The 18,500-nt window shown below is 35.7% G+C and overlaps 2 protein-coding genes across 3 annotated transcripts; both read left to right on the top strand.

Annotated features, from left to right (window-relative positions):
* The first annotated feature begins 2,083 nt into the window (after positions 1-2,083).
* On the top strand, positions 2,084-14,687 carry LOC144560380 (L-type lectin-domain containing receptor kinase IX.1-like). Of its 2 annotated transcripts, XM_078309570.1 has the most exons (2): positions 2,084-3,894; positions 13,067-14,687. In XM_078309570.1, the coding sequence occupies exons 1-2, from the start codon at positions 2,221-2,223 to the stop codon at positions 13,445-13,447; spliced, it is 2,055 nt and encodes a 684-aa protein (XP_078165696.1). In that variant the 5' UTR covers positions 2,084-2,220; the 3' UTR covers positions 13,448-14,687. The 2 variants fall into 2 exon arrangements, with proteins under 2 accessions (XP_078165696.1, XP_078165689.1); XM_078309563.1 differs by lacking the exon at positions 13,067-14,687 and having other exon boundaries at positions 2,084-4,404.
* Positions 13,506-14,342, top strand: LOC144564966 (uncharacterized). Its single transcript, XM_078314607.1, has one exon. It carries the CDS (start codon positions 13,506-13,508, stop codon positions 14,340-14,342), a length of 837 nt encoding a protein of 278 aa, XP_078170733.1.
* Positions 14,688-18,500: the final 3,813 nt, after the last annotated feature.

The following is an 18,500-nucleotide window of genomic DNA, read 5'->3' as shown; positions in this document are numbered from 1 at the left end:
AGAACTAGGGTGTTCTTAAGCTCACTAAAGTGTTTGGTAAGCTTAACTCTAAAACCCATCAAATATGTTTGAAATGACAAATCCGAACTATTGAAACCCGTCTACCTTACGAGTGATGAGTCTACATGTGAAAATTTGAATCATTCGAATTAATTTAGTGTAAAGTCAAGCGGTCAAAAAACGTTCAAAAAATGAATGCACTAAAATTAATTTATTAACCTTCTAATTTTGACCAATTGACTTTATACTAAACTAATTTGAATGTTTAAAAATTTTACATGAAGACGCATCACACGAAAGATAGACAAGTTTCAACGGTTCGGATTCATCATTTGAAATCGGTTTGATGGGTTTTTGAGTTAAGCTCACCAACACTTTGGTGAGCTTAAGAACACCCTAGTTCTACTCAGTTTTGATTATCAGAATATTTCTTTACTGACTACTATTTTCTTAATAATTTCTAGGAACATTGTTAAAATGGTTTATACTAGAGGTGCACAAGTCTCCGGGAGCCACAATGCAAGCTGGCCACAGAGCTCAAAGTGCAATGGTAGGCGAGTTCCAACAACCAATGAGCACTCAATCGGAATTAATAACCGGTACAAGAACTATGTAAGAACTGATTAGTGCTCTTCGGGAGAGACGGCACCAAGAAACGCACACATTTCATGTGCTCGTTGGCGAGATGACTGCAACATTACAAGATTTTTTTGGAAATGAATTTAGAACCTGTTATGATTTGTTAGATTTGTTAGAACATTTCATAGTGATTGCTTGTAATTGTATTACTTGGGAAAAAATATAATAAAAATATTCATTGAATACCTCTTTCTATTTTGCTTGCTTGGTTTTGGTTTAGGTTTTGTTAACTTAATTTCAAATGTTTTTTCAGTCTTTCTCATTGGTTGATTGGTGAACCCAAAACGAAATTAGCTTGTACTAACCAAATCATGTATCAAAATAAACCAAAACTATTATGAGAACTAACTTCTAGTCTAGTTGTAAAGGTAATATCCACCCCTTACACAGGAATGCTAACATATTTCCACAATAGAAATTAACAATAAAAAATAACGATATTCTTATAACAAGTTAGATATCAATAAAAATTTAATGAAATTTTGGTGTCATCTTATTCAAGAGAAAATATTTTATGGAGATCAGATAGCAAATGTTTTGAGCTTTTCAAGGTAAATATTCTAATTTGAAATTTAAATGGTAAAATTTTCAAATAGAGAAATTTTGTGGGATATACGTCCAATTCGTCTAATCCAAAATGTAGGCATTAGTATGATGTTTAATTAATTAATTAATTTTTTAAAGTAGTTTTGCAATTTCGTTTAGTATGGGCATTATCACTCGTAATGGTTGATTTAGTCAATTAATTTTAATTTGAATGGAACATTCATGAAAACAACAGGTGAGTTAGAAGTTATAACACACTTGGTCGCTGGAACTGTTCCAATTTTGGAATCATGCTTCTAGATCACTAACTTTGCTTTAATTGAGTTTTGATTAAGAAGTGAGTATTATCCAAAGTCGGATCTAAACCGTTCAATCTGATTCATATGAATGAATTTAAATCTTCACAAATTTACATTGTCCGGTGAATCTAAACTGTTTGTGTGAATTTTGGCGCTGAGACCCAACTTTTAGATAAGATTTTTGTCCAAATTCCTTTGAGCAAAATCTCCACCCTCAAACTAAATATGATGCCCAATTAAATTCATATAACTTCATGAGCTAATAAGTCAAATAATAGTTATTTTTGTCAAAATAAAGTCCTGTCAATTTCTAGTGCAGCTGACTGAGTTATATTTGTGTGAAACAATTGACCCAGCAATTTTTAAGATTTTTCTACCAATTCAAGTAGTGGCAACATCATATTCAATGACTTATAACTAAAAATTCTATCTCACTTCATCCTCTGCCTCCACCCTCAAACTAAATGTGATGCCCAATTAAATTCATATAACTTCATGACCTAATAAGTCAAATAATAGTTATCTTTGTCAAAATAAGGTCCTGTCAATTGCTAGTGCAGCTGACTGAGTTATATTTGTGTGAAACAATTCACCCAGCAATTTTTAAGATTTTTCTACCAATTCAAGTAGTGGCAACTACATATTCAAGGACTTTTAACTAAAAATAATATCTCACCTCATCCTCTGCCTCCACCCTCAATCTTCCCCAAACAACAGTCACCAAGCTTTAAACAAAATGGTGATACCTGACTTGTGCTCAAGACCAATCCAACTCTTGTACTTATGTTCAATTTATTTATTTCTTATTGTACCTCATGGTGGTTCGGTTTCTTTCAACTTCAATTTCTCAGATCCCAACACCGTCAAAGAACATATCAACTTCGAAGGCGATGCATCCCCTGATTATAAAGAAAAAATTAACTTGACCGAGAACATCACGTACAGTAAAGGAAGAGCAACCTACTATCAGCCAGTGCCCTTGTGGGATAAAGATACCGGAGAGGTAACCAACTTTACAACCCGGTTCTCTTTTCTTATAAAAAATACTACATCTGAGTCTGGGGATGGCTTAGCTTTTTTCCTATCTTCCTATCCATCTAAAATTCCTCCAAATAGTAATGGAGGGGCCCTTGGCCTTTTCAATGCCGCTACCGACAAGAATGCATCAGCTAATCAGGTAGTCGCAGTCGAGTTTGATACCTTCTTCAATCCGGATTTAGACCCAAATTCCGCAAATTCAACTGACTGCCACATTGGTATTGATGTAAACACTATTAACTCAACTTATTACCAGATCATTCCAAACTACCTTTTTGTTGGTACAAGGATGACCGCACATATTGAGTATAACAGTTGGCAAAAACTTTTGAGTCTTTCCCTTTGGCAGGAAAATAACTCAACAATCCAATTCAACCTCAATGGAACTGTTGATATAACGACCCTGCCATCAAATGCATCAGTAGGCTTCTCAGCAGCCACTAGATCAAATATTGAAACACACCAGATATTCTGGTGGTCTTTTAACTCATCCTTAGGGATAAAAGCATTGGTCAGCAAAGATAAAAACAAGATAAGTGTGTCTGTCATAGTTAGAATAGCAGTGGGCACATTTATTATGTTTATTGTAGTAGGGATCTTCATATATCATCTCACAAAAAGGAGCTCAATCAAGAAAATCAGAGAAATTGATGTGACTGGTGATGAATCAATTGATGAAGAGTTTGAAAAGGGGAGAGGACCCAAGAGGTTCCCGTACAGTGAACTGGTTGAAGCAACAAATGGCTTCGGGGAGAACGAGAAACTTGGAGAAGGTGGGTTTGGATCAGTCTACAGAGGTATTTTAAAGGATGAAAACATTCATGTTGCTGTTAAGAGGGTGTCAAAAGATTCAAAGCAAGGGAAAAAGGAGTATATGTCGGAGGTCAGTATTATAAGCCAACTAAGGCATCAAAATCTTGTTCAACTAATTGGTTGGTGCCATGATCATGGAGAATTTTTGTTGGTTTATGAATTGATGCACAAGGGAAGCCTTGACAAACACTTGTATAGCAAGGAAACTTTTCTAACTTGGTCAATTAGGCACAATATAGCACTAGGGCTAGGCTCTGCTCTTCTATACCTCCATGAGGAGTGGGAACAATGTGTTGTGCATAGAGATATCAAGCCAAGCAACATAATGTTAGATTCCTCATTCAATGCCAAACTCAGTGATTTTGGCCTTGCTAGACTTATTGATCACAACCAAGAAGTAGAAACAGTTGCTGCTGGCACCAGGGGCTATATAGCACCAGAATGTGTCCTTGGCACCGCAAATGCAAGCACCCATTCTGATGTTTTCAGTTTTGGAGTTGTCTTGTTGGAGATTGCATGTGGAAGGAGGTCCATAATGCCTCAAAAGGATGAAAGGAAGGTGAGTTTAGTTGAATGGGTTTGGTATTTGTATGGGCAGAATGCACTTCTTGAGGCTGTTGATTCAAGTTTAAATGGTTATTTCATAAAGGAAGAAGTCGAGTGTCTGATGATTGTTGGTTTATGGTGTGCACACCCGGAAAAATCCTCACGTCCATCTATTAGGCAGGCCATGAGTGTTTTGCACTTTCAAGCTAATTTACCAATTCTTCCTCCGAAAATGCCGATGCCGGTGTATATTATTCCATTGGATCCTAATATGCAATTTTATACCATCTTCTTTGAGGCTACTTCAAGTGGCATCACAAAAAATTCCACCAAGTCGGCTCCTGCTCCATCTTCAGACTCTTCCTGGCTGCTGAAACAAGAACTGAGAACGTTCTAAATAATGAATTGGCAAACATAGTTTCCTCTGGTTTTTTATTTGTTTTTCTATTGCATTGATAGCTGTTGTGCTTTTTTTTAATGTTCTTCTTGCAATACGTACTGTGTATAATTATTCTTTTCTTCCTTTTTTTGGCACATTTAGTTGTGATAGTAGCATTTTTCTTCTCCAATATGTTATGCTAAACCAGCTAGAGCTACGAATTGCTCAGAATCTGTTTGTACTGAGTTGGCATGTCTACAAATCAGGTTCAACTTACCTAATTGTCTATTTCAGTTTACATTCATTTTTCATAGCCATTGATTTTTTTATGAAATGGAGAGGACTTTCGCACATTTGCACTTACCTTCACACAAATGTCAGCATGTTGCTACCATTTCCATCTATCACAAGTAGGATACCACGTTGCAATCTCACCATTCCCCCCAAATCAAAAACCCAAAAACTCTCAAATTGAACTTGTTCGATTTCCTTTTTCCTTTCCACCAGCACTCAAAATCCACCAGATTACACCCGCTAGTCTATCTGCAAAAGATATAGCACAATTTGTCAACTTCAGTTTCCGTTTTTGAACTTTACCTAGCCTCCCTATCCGGTACCTTCATCAATCTAAAATCCAACAAATGGGTTCGTCTCAGGTTATGATCTGAATCAGGCAGAGGCTAGAAATACTAAACAAAAGCTGTTAATACCTAGGTCAAATGACTGAAGTGGATGTTGAGCCCCCATCACGTGGCAATTAATCCTTGAATATTAATTAATCATCACGCAATCCTGAATTATGCAAATATGCATCAACTAAGCCTCAAATTAGAATCACATAAAATCTTGAATGCACAACTTATCCCAACTAAAGAAGCCAAAAACAACATTGAAAACATAACGTCGGTAAGATAGGTATGGTATATGCATTTCTAGGTATCACTGAAATAACACTGTTATTTTTTATTTTTATATTTTTTTGTGTATGGGAATGGTTTGTTAACATGTGAGAATATCAAGTTGATCACTAATATTGGCAAAATGGTCAATTTCTGCGTTATTTTCAGAAACAAGGTGTAAATGATGCTGAATTGCATAATTAACCAATAAAAAACTTGATATTTTTCCAAAGTCTAACTCACACTGGAAAATCTTTTTCGCTGGATTTGGCACCAAACTAAAAATACTATAAGATAATTTCCATGTGAAAAGAGTTTACCTTCAAGCTCATAAAGGATTGCCTCAGCTTGGACTTTGGAAGGAGGCTTCCAATTAAAGATAATGCTCACTCACATTATAACATGCCAGAGGAGATTACTGGTACAGACAAAGGCTGCATCCAAAGAGAAAAAGAGCTGTCAGTTTTCTCCTTTCCCCGTCCAAGAAAATCGTCAATCTAAAGAATGGAATACAAATCTTCAGAAATTTGGCTAAAAATAAAAGATTTGAGTTCAATTTCTCTGATCCCAACTTCAATTTCTTATTGTACCCCATGGTGTTTTGGTTTCATTCAACTTCAATTTCTCTGACCCCAACACCATCAATGAAAACATCAAATTTGAAGGCGAAGCATACTATGATTATACGGACAAAATCGATTTGACCAAAAATTGGGCAACCTCAACAAAAAATTTCCATGTGAAAAGAGTTTACCTTCAATCTCATAGGAGGCTTCCAGCTAAAGATAATGCTCACTCACATTATAACACGCCAGAGGAGATTACTGGTACAGCCAGAGGCTGCATCGAAAGAGAAAAGAGCTGTCAGTTTTCTCCTTTCCCTGTCCAAGCTAGACAAAGAAAATCGTCAATATAAAGAATGGAATGCAAATCTTCAGAAATTTGGCTAAAAATAAAAGATTTGAGTTCCTAGGGTTTAACATTGCCAAATTAATTTTATTTATTAGATTTTTAAATATAGATTGTTAAGCTTGTTAACACTTACAATTCACATGACCAATTTCAAAGCCTTGAAAGGTTTTATAAAATTCGTAAATAAAAAGGAAAATTCATAAAATCCTCAAAATCTACAAAGGAAATTCATTAATTTCACAAATTCACATCAATTAAATCCAAAATCCCAAGTCTACATAAGTAAAATTAAACACATTACACAACAATCGGTGGTTCACTAGTTCACAGATTAAATTAATCACTACAAAAACACACTTCTTAATTGTTTGAAATTTTTACCGAATAGAAATAGAAAGCTGAACTGCTAACTGAGCTGCCATGCTAGATTGATAGGACTGAGAGATCGGACTAAAACACGAGCTATTATGCTATTACCTTAAGTTGGAGCTCAAATACAGAAGCTGAGAAAATAAGTTAATTGATAGAGAGAGAGGCGGAGTGCGTATCCTCTGAGATATCTCATTTTTTGCGTGACCGACGTGTCCGGTTCCTATTTGGGGGTGACATGGGGGCCACTATTATTTGAGCTTTGAGATTCTTGCAGAACGTATTGGAACGGTTGGGATTTTCCAAAAAGTCACGCAAAATATGAGATATCTCAGAGAATGCGAATTCAGAGAAGTGAAGGAGATAGAGTACAGGAATTCGTATCCTCTGCATTAACTCAAGAGGGAATCTTTTGAGTTAATGAATCCTGACCATTCGATCTATTTCAAGATTCGTGGAAACTAGATCTGTACTAATATTAAAGGACCTCCTATATCTTAAGCAGGGGCCGGATTGTCTCCGTTTAAAATCAGACGGTTGATATTCATTAACTCAAAAAGATTCTTTTTTGAGTTAATACAGAGGATACGCATTAAGAGTAGAGAGGCGGCTAAAGAAATGCTTTTTCCGAAATGAATGAATGAAGCGACCAGGGGTATAGCTATTAACAGAGTATTTCTCAATTCATACTGCGCACGGACTTCAGAATCTAAAAAGCAGTTCATATGGTTATTGCTCTGCATGAAGTGATAACTACTCTGTTAAAATCTTTACCCGGCTTTAAAGAGTCCGTATCCTCTGCATTAATACACCGTTTGTGTTTATCTTCATAACGTCCGATTAGAATATAGGCTCTTTAATATTCATGCGGATTTAAATCAGACGGATCAGATCTAAAATGAAAATTTGAGTTAACTCAGAGCAACTTTTCGGCTTTAAGACGAGTAGCGAGTAGACGACTTTGAGAATTCGAATGGTTCCGGATAAATTCCAAATTTGATTTATCTCAAGGAGACTAAACTCAAAAATATATGAACTATGGAGCATCAAGATAAATATGATTTTTATATTGTATGTTTGAAAAGTAAAGTGTAGTGATTTTAAGTTACTTAATACATTAAACAAAAATATTTAAAGTCCAAATAAACTTAACGTAATTTTTATAGGTTACTAATTAAATTATCAAATTCTTCAACTTTAGATTATTTTTCCACTACTTTAAACACATTACATGAAAATAGTTTAGTGTTTTTGTTTGATACTATTTTTATCTACTTATTTCACTACTATAAAACACCAATATTATAAATTAAACTTTGCTTTGATTTAACTTTAATTTACTTGTCAAATATATTGATAATAAAAAATTCATAATTCAAAAATAATTTCCTAAGATCTAAAATATATGATTCGAATATAATTAAAAATATTTCGTTGTTATGAATTAAATAAAGAGGAGGGTTCAAATGCACTCTATCTTTCAAATCATTTTTCTCTATTTTCAAAGTCCAAATAGTCAATTCAAATCATTAGATGCGATCTATATATTAAGATGTGCTTGGAGATCAAATTTTACATTTTTTGAAATTTTCTTACTATTTATTAAGGCACTTTGAAAATCGCTGATTTTACATTTTCTAGATCATTGGATCAGCGATTTTAATAATGCTTGTACGTATTACTTTATTGAAGGGTATGCACAGTCTTTTGGTGGTACCACCCTTATCTAACGGAATCTTTCTTTTAATATAAATGTGGGCAAGACTCATTTTTATTCAAAAAGGATATGCACAGTCCTTGACTAGAGGTCAATGGCGGCTCAATACCCAACCTCTTCCTCTCGGACACCAATTATTCTCCCCCAATCTACACTCACCTAGCTTTCTACCTTGTCCCCTCAAAAAAAAAAAAAAACTTTCTACCTTGGCAAAATGGTGCTACCTGACTTGTGCTCAAGACCAATCCATCTCTTGTACTTATCTTCAATTTATTTACTTCTTATTGTACCTCACGGTGCTTCGATTTCGTTCAACTTCAATTTCTCAGAACCAATCACCAATCTTGTGAAGGAACATATCAACTTCCAAGGTGATTCATATTACAATCAGCAAAGTATTGACTTGACTGGGAACTGGGAGGACAGCAAAGGAAGAGCAATCTACAATCAACTGGTACCCTTGTGGGATAAAGATACCGGAGAGGTAACAAACTTTACAACCCGGTTCTCTTTTCTTATACAAAATATTACACCAACTAACTTTGGGGATGGCTTTACTTTCTTCCTATTGTCCTATCCATATGAAATTCCTCTAGATAGTTATGGAGGGACCCTTGGCCTTTTCAATACCAATACTTCCATGAATGCATCGGCTAATCAGTTAGTTGCAGTCGAGTTTGATACCTGGCGGAATTCGAGGTATCATGACCCAAATTCAACAGATCCAACTGCCTGTCACATTGCTATTGATGTAAACACTATTATCTCAACTTCTTACCAGATCATTCCAAACTACCTTTTTGTTGGTCCAAGGATGACCGCACATATTGAGTATAACAGTTGGCAAAAACTTTTGATTGTTTCCCTTTGGCATGAGGCCAACCCGTCAATCAATTTCAGCATCAATGCAACTGTTGATTTAAGGAAACAGCCAGCAAATGCATCTGTAGGCTTCTCAGCATCCACTGGATCACACATGGAAACACATCATATTTTCTGGTGGTCTTTTAACTCAAGCTTAGAAATGAAGCAAATCTCCCCCAATTTAGCTCCATCAGAAGCCCCATTGGTTACAAAAAATAAGTCAGTCATAGTTGGAATAGCAGTGGGCACATTTATTATGTTTATTGTAGTAGGGATCTTCATATATCATCTCAGAAAAAGGAGTTCAATCAAGAAAATCGGAGAAATTGAGGTGATTGGTGATGAATCAATTGATTACGAATTTGAAAAGGGGAGAGGACCCAAGAGATTCCCGTACAGTGAACTGGTTGATGCAACAAATGGCTTCGGGGAGAACGATAAACTTGGAGAAGGTGGGTTTGGATCAGTCTACAGGGGTATTTTAAAGGATGAAAACATTCATGTTGCTGTTAAGAGGGTGTCAAAAGATTCAAAGCAAGGGAAAAAAGAATATATATCAGAGGTCCGGATTATAAGCCAACTAAGGCATCGCAATCTTGTTCAACTAATTGGTTGGTGCCATGATCATGGAGAATTTTTGTTGGTTTATGAACAGATGCATAAGGGGAGCCTCGACAAACACCTGTACAGCAAAGAAACTCTTCTAACTTGGCCAATTAGACACAATATAGCATTAGGGCTAGGCTCTGCTCTTCTATACCTCCATGAGGAGTGGGAACAATGTGTTGTGCATAGAGATATTAAGCCAAGCAACATAATGTTAGATTCCTCATTCAATGCGAAGCTCGGTGATTTCGGCCTTGCTAGACTTATTGATCACAACCAAGAAGTAGAAACAGTTGCTGCTGGCACCAAGGGTTATATAGCACCAGAATGTGTCCTCGGCACAGGAAAGGCAAGCACCCATTCTGATGTTTTCAGTTTTGGAGTTGTCTTGTTGGAGATTGCATGTGGAAGGAGGCCCATAATGCCTCAACAGGATGAAAAGAAGGTGATTTTAGTTGAATGGGTTTGGGATTTGTACGGGCAGAATGCACTTACGGAGGCCATCGATTCAAGTTTAAATGGTGATTTCATAAAAGAAGAAGTCGAGTATCTGGTGATTGTTGGTTTATGGTGTGCACACCCAGAAAAATCCTCGCGTCCATCTATTAGGCAGGCTATGAATGTTTTGCAATTCAAGGCTAATTTACCAATTATTCCTCAAAAAATGCCGAGGCCGGTGTATACTATTCCATTTCATACCTCCTCAGAGGCTACTCCAAGTGGCACAGCCGAACTTTCAACTTCTTTTATTGAAGGTCGGTGACTGACAATTTTATTAATAATAAGAAAGTTATTTACAAAAACCGGCTCAAACATGAACCGAGAATGCTCTGAATAATGAATTTGCGAACAATGTTTCCTCTGTATTTTTTTTTAGTGCTTTTAAATGCACAGTACTGCCATGATTCATATTTGGCAGTTTTCTTTGTTTTTCTATTGTGCTGTTTTTTTCCTCTGTTGCTTTTGTTTCTGGAGTTTCTTCTTATAATATGTATTGTGTATAATTTTTTGTTTTTCCTTTATCCTTTTTGTTTGTACCCTCATTCCTTCATATAAACTCCTTTATTCTCCTGAAGTTATTTAAACTACTCTAATAATCTAATCATACTTATTTACAAGTCTTGAACACTCTATTACGTCATTCCTAGGGGTGTAAATAGTCGGATACGGATCAGATAGTGGTCAAATCGTATCTGTATCCATTATAATTTTTCGGATATGGATACGGATATGGATAGTCTCGGAAATAGATATGGATTGGATATTAAACGGATACTAATACGAATCGTATATCGGATGGATATGAATATAATTCGGATAATTAAAATAAATTACTAATGTACATTCTAGTAAAAAATAATATCTAAATATAATTTTTTCATTCATAAATTAGATCTAATATTTTCATAATAAATTTGTTAGTTACAACACATACATCATATTATCAAAACCTTAATCACTAATCATGTCATAGGGTTATATTGTTCATCGGAATATATATATATATATATGCAGTTTAATAAATCATTAGTATGTATATGCAATTTAAGAATATAGCGTATATTTGTTTGTGGTTTAGGGGTGTAATGGTCGGATACGGATAGTTAAAAGTCTTACTGTATCCTTATGCAAAAGTAGGGCAGGGCAGGGAGTGGCGCAGGGAGGCGAGCGGTGCTGTTGCAGTGAGGCGCGCGAGGGTGGGGAGCCAGAAAAGGGGGGCGTCGGTGGGGAGAGGGGTTGTGTTGTGTGGGCTTCACGGAGATAGAACGAGAAGAGAGAGATCACGGAGACAGAGGGAGAAGAGGGGAGCGTCGGTTTGAATTAAAAGGCTCGGCCCGTGAATAAATTCCACGGGGGAATAAGAAATTCCGGACCGTGAAAAATTTCCACGGGGAGAGGGGATTAATTCGGTCTGTAAAAAATTTCACGGGTGGGATATTTTTATAAATCCAGCTCAACTGTGGTTATAATTATTAAAATAATTTTCTTTTGAGGTAAAAATAAAAATCTCGGGGTTGTGTGTATATAGATATATACATAGCAGACCATGTGATTAATATGTGCGCACTATTGAAGAGATATTCTGCTTCTGTATTTTATTCCTCAATTTTCTCTTATAGATTGACATATGGCCATTAAGGCTCAATCAACTCTCTTGTCACAAAAAAAAAAAAAGGTAGATAATTGAATCCAAGGAGAGAGATTGTGTCAGGTCGCACTCCATGCAACCGTACCGATGGCACATAACGAAACTCTTGAAATTTTAGCAAAAAAAAAAAAAAAAAATCAAAACCATGAATTTTTTGGATGGTTTGGATATTTTTAAAATTTTACCAAGACCCTGATTATTTTTATTAAAATATTTTATAAAATGGGTAAAGCAATTGTTCCTATTTCTTTTAAAATTTATATATTTTTTTTATATCATTTAGACTAAAATTTAATAGAATAGTAAAATTGACCACCAATTTTTATATTAATAGGAAAAATAAAAATAAAATATCAATTATGGGGTACACTTTCGGAAAATTTTGAAAAATAGGAAAAACGTTATAATTTATAATGTCCAATTAATCAGATCGTTAATGATCACTAATTAACCAAAAAACACTGTAGCTGGACGTTATGGTCTATGAAGTCCAGCTATAGTTTCAGTTTTGGAGTCATCTTGTTGCTAATTGCATGTGGAAGCAGGGGCGGACCCACAGTGGCACAGGGGTTAACTGCACCTCTCCTAGATTTTCAAAAATAGTGCTCAATAGTTATTTGACCTTCATCCCTCCCTGGAATTTAAATAGGCCCCCTCTACAGCCCAATATAAACTCTGTAGCTCAATCTGGAGCCCAATTCTATTTTGGCGGACTGAGGCGCTAAGCCCAACTCGCGTTCGCGTACATAAATCTCTCTCTCTCGCTCTCTAAATCGCATGGACGGCTGGACATGTGACTGAATCGCGTGGTCTCTCTCTCGCGCTCTCTGAATCGCGATTGCGCAGCTGAGCCCAACTCGTGAGATCGATCTCGCTCTCTCTGAATCGTGATCTCTCCCTCTCTCTCAGATGGTCTCTCTCTCTCTCTCGCTCTCTGACTCGCGATGGTCTCCCTCGCTCTCTAACTTCCTTTTGGATGGCTGAGGCGGAGCCCTTTGGCAAGAGTGGTTAGAAATCAATTTATTATTTTTCCATTTTGGTATTTCTTGTTTTCTAATTTGTGGTTGGATGAAAGTTTGAAAGTTCAAATTAGATTTAAATTAGAAGTTAGAGGATTTAAATTTTGTAATAAATTAGGGTTATATTTAAGATTAAATTTGTATCCAATTAGTTAATAGGTTTAAATCCGAGAATTTATTTGAATCCGATTCTTACCCCCCTCTGACAGAAATCCTGCGTCCGCCCCTGTGTGGAAGGGGGGCCATAATGCCTCAACAGGATGAAAGGAAGGTGAGTTTAGTTACATGGGTTTGGGATTTGTACGGTAGGAAAGCACTTATGGAGGCCGTTGATCCAAGATTAAATAGTGAGTTAGAAAACAGAGTAGTAGTGTGCCTGATGATTGTTGGTTTATGGTGTGCACATCAGGAAAAGTTCTCGCGCCCATCAATTAGGCAGGCCATGAGTGTTTTGCACTTTCAATCTAATTTGCCAATTCTTCCTCCAAAAATGCCTATGCCGGTGTATATTACTTCCTTGTATCCTAATATGCAACTTTATACCTGCTCTGAGGCTACTTCAAGTGGCATAGCACAAAATTCCACCAAGTCGGCTTCTGCTTCATCTTCAGACTCTTCATGGCTGCTCAAACAAGAACTGAGAACATTCTAAACAACAATTTACAAACAAAGAACTGTGCACTCCAAAAAAATTTGGAGGATTAGGAGTAATGGATCTAGCAACATTCAACCTTGCAATTCTTAAATGGTATTGGAAATGGGCGAAACCGCAACAAAATTTAATGAACCCGCTGCTGGCACACATGCCCATCACTCAAGAAATGATGCCTCACACAGAACTGTTCACAATCAAAGCAGCAGGGGCATTTTGGAACATTTCGGTACATAGAATAATTGGCAATGGAAAAAAAACCAGTTTTTGGTTGCATGATTGGGGGTGTGGGGTATTAAAAGAGAGATTTGCAGACCTATATTCGTACACGATAAATGATGGGATCAATGTCAGAGAAGCACTAGAGATGGGGATGCAATCTCTCCTAAGAGACCAGCTATCAGATTCGGCACAAGAACAGCTTTTGACGCTCACAAATGAGATAACAGGAAGGCAAATTTTGAATATGCAAAGAGAGGATGATGTTACTTGGAGGTGGGCCTCAAACGGGTCCTTCACAGTAAGGTCAGCATATAAAGCAATCAAGAATGGGCCCCGAGTTGCAACCAACACACACATACCGTGGTCCATCAAAGCGCCTCCAAGGTTTAAGGTATTTGCGTGGATCATGACCTTGAACAGAATTTTGACTATTGACAACCTAATCAAGAAAGGTATGCATATAGTTAATAGATGTGTGATGTGTAAAAATGCTTTAGAAACAGTTAAACACTTGTTTGGAGAATGCCAGACCGCAAAGGCACTGTACAGAGAAGTCAGGGCAGCGTACCAGCTGGTACTAGGTACTGGTACAGCAAGGATGCTGGTACAAGGCAGAGGAACACCTAAGGAAAAGATCAATTTGGCTTATAACGCAGTTTGTATTATGACGTGAAAGATGTGCCCGAATTTTCAGAGACAAGGAATGCTCAACACAAGATTTATTGGAGCAGGTACATCAACAGTGGCGGTACACTGAAGGGAGGGAAGTGACACACTGGTAAAGAGGCACAGTGAAACAGGAAACATAACCCCCAATATGCTTAAAATCTTACCTCCACTGTTGCATCTACTGGTGGAGCTTGTATTTTCCTGCTTTTATTTTTATTTATATTTTTTTTCCCTAAGTTACTCAAACACATTTGAGTGAAATTGTTTTTATTTTCAAAAATGGTATTTACATCACTTATGTAATTGCTACTGTTATCAATGAAAGGAGGGCTTGACCCTCGTTCCTTTCTCAAAAAAAAAAAAAAAAAAAAGTTTCCTCTGTTTTTACTTTAGCGTTTTTAAAAGCACAGCACTACAATGATCCCTACTACGTAGTTTTCTTTATTTTTCTATTCCAATTGCTGTTGTGTTTCTTTTTTTTTTTCTTTCTTTCTCTGTTGCTTTTATGTCTAGACTATGTTCTTGTAATATGTATTATGTATGATTATTCTTTTATTTCCTTTTTTGGTAAGTTTAGTTGTAATAGTAGCATTTTTCTTCTGTAACAAAGTGCCAATTAACCAGCTAGCTCTATAAATTGCTTATAATATTTTGCTATGGTGGTTCTCATTTTGCTACAATGTTCAACTGTCATGCAAATCAGGCTCAGCTTACCTAATGAAATGAAGAATACTTTCACATAAATTCCAGCATGTGATCGCTACCATCTCCATCCATAACACGTACGACATCAGGTTGCAATCTCACAATTTCACCCAAATCAAAACCCACCAAAAACTCTCAAATTGAGCTGGTTCAATATCCTTTTGCCTTCCCATCAATTGCTCTATCTGCGAAAGATATATCACAATTTAAACTTTAACTCAGCTTCCCTATTTGGTACCTTCATCTATCTAAAAACCAGCAAATGGGTTTCTCTCACATTATGATCTGAATCAGGCTGAGGTTGAAATTGCTGATCTGATCGGCTGAGAAAAGGTGTTTGGTGTTTGCCACAGGCCTGGCACTGCTAGTTTTCTTACACCTGTTAGTTGGAAGGTGATTTGACAGGATGTGTTGAAGATTCATTGTTTATTAGTGAAATTTGACAGTCACCTCAGTAAGGAGATTTTTTTTTTATTTTTCTGACAAAACAGTGAGAGCAAATTAAATAGGAGATTGGAAATTTTGAGATTTTGAATTTCAATCCAGAATAAGGATACATTGGGAGTATATAGAAAGGAAGTAAAGTAATAATAGAAATATGGTAATACTCTTATTTGTTGCTATTAGCCATGCATGCTGGTAAACAGGAACAATTCAACAAACAACTTTAATGGCTATTCTTGCCTCTTCTATGTATGTAATAATAAAAAAAATACCCTGAAATTGGACTTAGATGGCACTAATTCAACATCACAACTTAAAATGGCAGAAATTATACATAAAGCAATAAATTACTAGACCCAATCATTGTCAGGATTATCAGCTAAATATGAATCAGCCTTGGGGGCTTAAAATAATTTATAAATTTACCAGTCAGGAGTATATACAGAAATATCAATGTGTACAAATTAGTACCAGTTAATATGAAAATCATATATAACCAAGTCTTTAGTTCCACATGAGACGTAGTAAGACTCGCTGCTATATAATAACCCTTCAAAGGATAAGGTGTTGGACAGATTAGAAAGGGGAAAAGGGTAGTGAGTTTGAATCCGTGAAAATTTCATCCGGATACATGTGGATATCCAATCCGTTTATACTTGAGCAATTGGATTCGAATATATCCGTTATACCTGAGCAACCAAATTCATATCCGAATCCAAGTCTTTAGTTGATAATCAATAATTATTCAGATCCGAATCCGCAAATTATCCGAATCTGTTGATTCGTTTATCTAAATTCGGATCTGAACCAGATATAGAGCAGATTTGGATCCGTTTTCTTCCCTAGCCTTTTAACATGCATGTTTTAATTGAATTTTTGCGTAAATATGATACTAACTTTAATTCAATTAACCTACTAAATTGAGGGTCCTGATTCCATGTAACTCAAATTTGGACTTTGGATCCGGACAATCCCAATCCCAATCCCGACAATGATTGGTCTTGATTTCATGTAACTTTAATTTTTTTTTTCTTTTTAAACCAATAAAATATAAATCAGATTTCATTTAAACTAAAATTCATTTGACATGATTGCATATTTGAACTCAATAATTTTTGTTATAATAATATATAAATCAAAATTACGAATTATTTTAAAACAATGTTGTTTAAATCAATTACTTTAAAATATCTTAAATCAATTACTTTAAAACAATAAAATATAAATAAAAAATTTCTTAAATCAATTACTTTAAAAAAATTATAAATTATTTTAAAACAATACTTTTAAAAATAAAAGTTACTCTTCTGCTTTATTCCGGGCTTGGACCGGCTATATAAAATAACATAGGCAGAGTTCTAACTTTTTTTTTGTTAGTAATTATTCTTTAAAATGAATAATTTAAAAACTAATTGAAATGTTTAGAAATTTATAATTTAAAAAATAATCATAAAGATTAAAAGAGATTAGAAATTTATACTGACACTACCTATATAGAAGTTCTCATTCATATAGCATAGTTCGCTCTCTTCCGCACCGTCTAAATCTGAATGAGCCTCGGGCCGCGGCTTGGTACCGCTTTCTTCAGTTTCGACTTCGGATGATGTTGCTTGACGATCTCCATGTTGCGTGCGATTTTTAGTATCAATCCAATCTTTCAAGCACATAAGTTTCTAAAAAACATGTGCACCCAACTTACTGTGATTATCGGCGAGAATCCTATTCGCCGAACTAAAACAACATTTGGAAGGGACGGTTGACACGGGTACGACAAATACGTCGCGGGCCATCATTGCCAGCGTTGGATAGGCACTTGCATTCCTCCATCGCGCCATGATGTCAACCTGTTCATCTTCGTGACACATCGTAACATAGCTCAATAACTCATCTGTGCCTTGGGATGTGTGCGGGTCGTTATCCAACTGGAAATCTGATAAGCCAAACATCTCATCGATAGGATAGTAGTTTTTTAATTTAGATAGATAACTAATAATTTAGAGTTATTATTTTTATTGTGTTATGTAACACGATATATTTTATTATTTATGAACAAGATAAATAGTATAATTTTTATTTGGCAGTAGTTTTTAATTTATATTATAATGATTTATGATATGAGATGTTTAAGAAATTATAATTATATTTAAATGTAAATGATTTTTCAAATGCTTTGGAGTTGTGACATATACCCGCTCCGGATTCGGAACCGCCCCGTATCCGAACCGGACACAATAATCTACAAATAAGTTATGAGTATTTGTCTATCCGAAACCAAAAGACTGGACCCGAAATATTTACCGATAGATAGGTATCCGAATCCGGACCCAACCCGATTTGAAATAAATAAGTATATGGATCGAAATTCGGATCCGAACACTTTTAAAGTACAAGTCCAAATATAATAGTATCGAGACCCGACCCAACCCGATAGCACCTTTAGGTTTTGGTGGAGTTTTTGTTAACTTTCCAATGTTTTTTCAGTCTTTCTTATTTTGCTGGTACATTGTAATTTAAACTTTAAAGAGTGTGAGGAGCAGGGCGTAATTGTTGCTCTAAGTATGATGAACATTGCAAGTGTGCCTTCATTATGTTAAATGCAACAACACCTGACAACTTCTGTCATGGTATTTCAAAAAGAATACCTCTTTCTAAATCTGTCTTGGTATCAGAACCTAAATTTGCACATGCCATTTATGACCTAATTTAGGTCCTTTTCTTTACACAAAACTCTGACTCACTCAACTTCAAAAACCAAAACCCAGAACAGAAAAAACAGATCAGAAAACACTTTAATGAACCAGTAATCTCCATATCAAATTCAACTTCAAAATTATAAGTTATAACCTTAACCAGCAAACAGCCAAACCAGCTTTCTATCCAGAATCAGAAAACAAGAACTACAAAGTCAAACAGCAGTAAAATACCAGATTCAGCACGAACAAAACCACAACCAAACCAGAAAATAAAAATCTATGCATACCATAAATTCTGCTCCCCGAATCAGCATGATCAG

Source organism: Carex rostrata, chromosome 1 (assembly GCF_964058835.1).
Source record: "Carex rostrata chromosome 1, lpCarRost1.2, whole genome shotgun sequence".
NCBI classification, from domain to species: Eukaryota; Viridiplantae; Streptophyta; class Magnoliopsida; order Poales; family Cyperaceae; genus Carex; species Carex rostrata.
This window is presented reverse-complemented; position numbering and strand designations above follow the sequence as displayed.

Coding starts and splice junctions, on each gene's coding strand:
- LOC144560380 (XM_078309563.1), top strand. CDS start 2,221: ATGGTGATACCTGACTTGTGCTCAAGACCAATCCAACTCTTGTACTTA.
- LOC144564966 (XM_078314607.1), top strand. CDS start 13,506: ATGGATCTAGCAACATTCAACCTTGCAATTCTTAAATGGTATTGGAAA.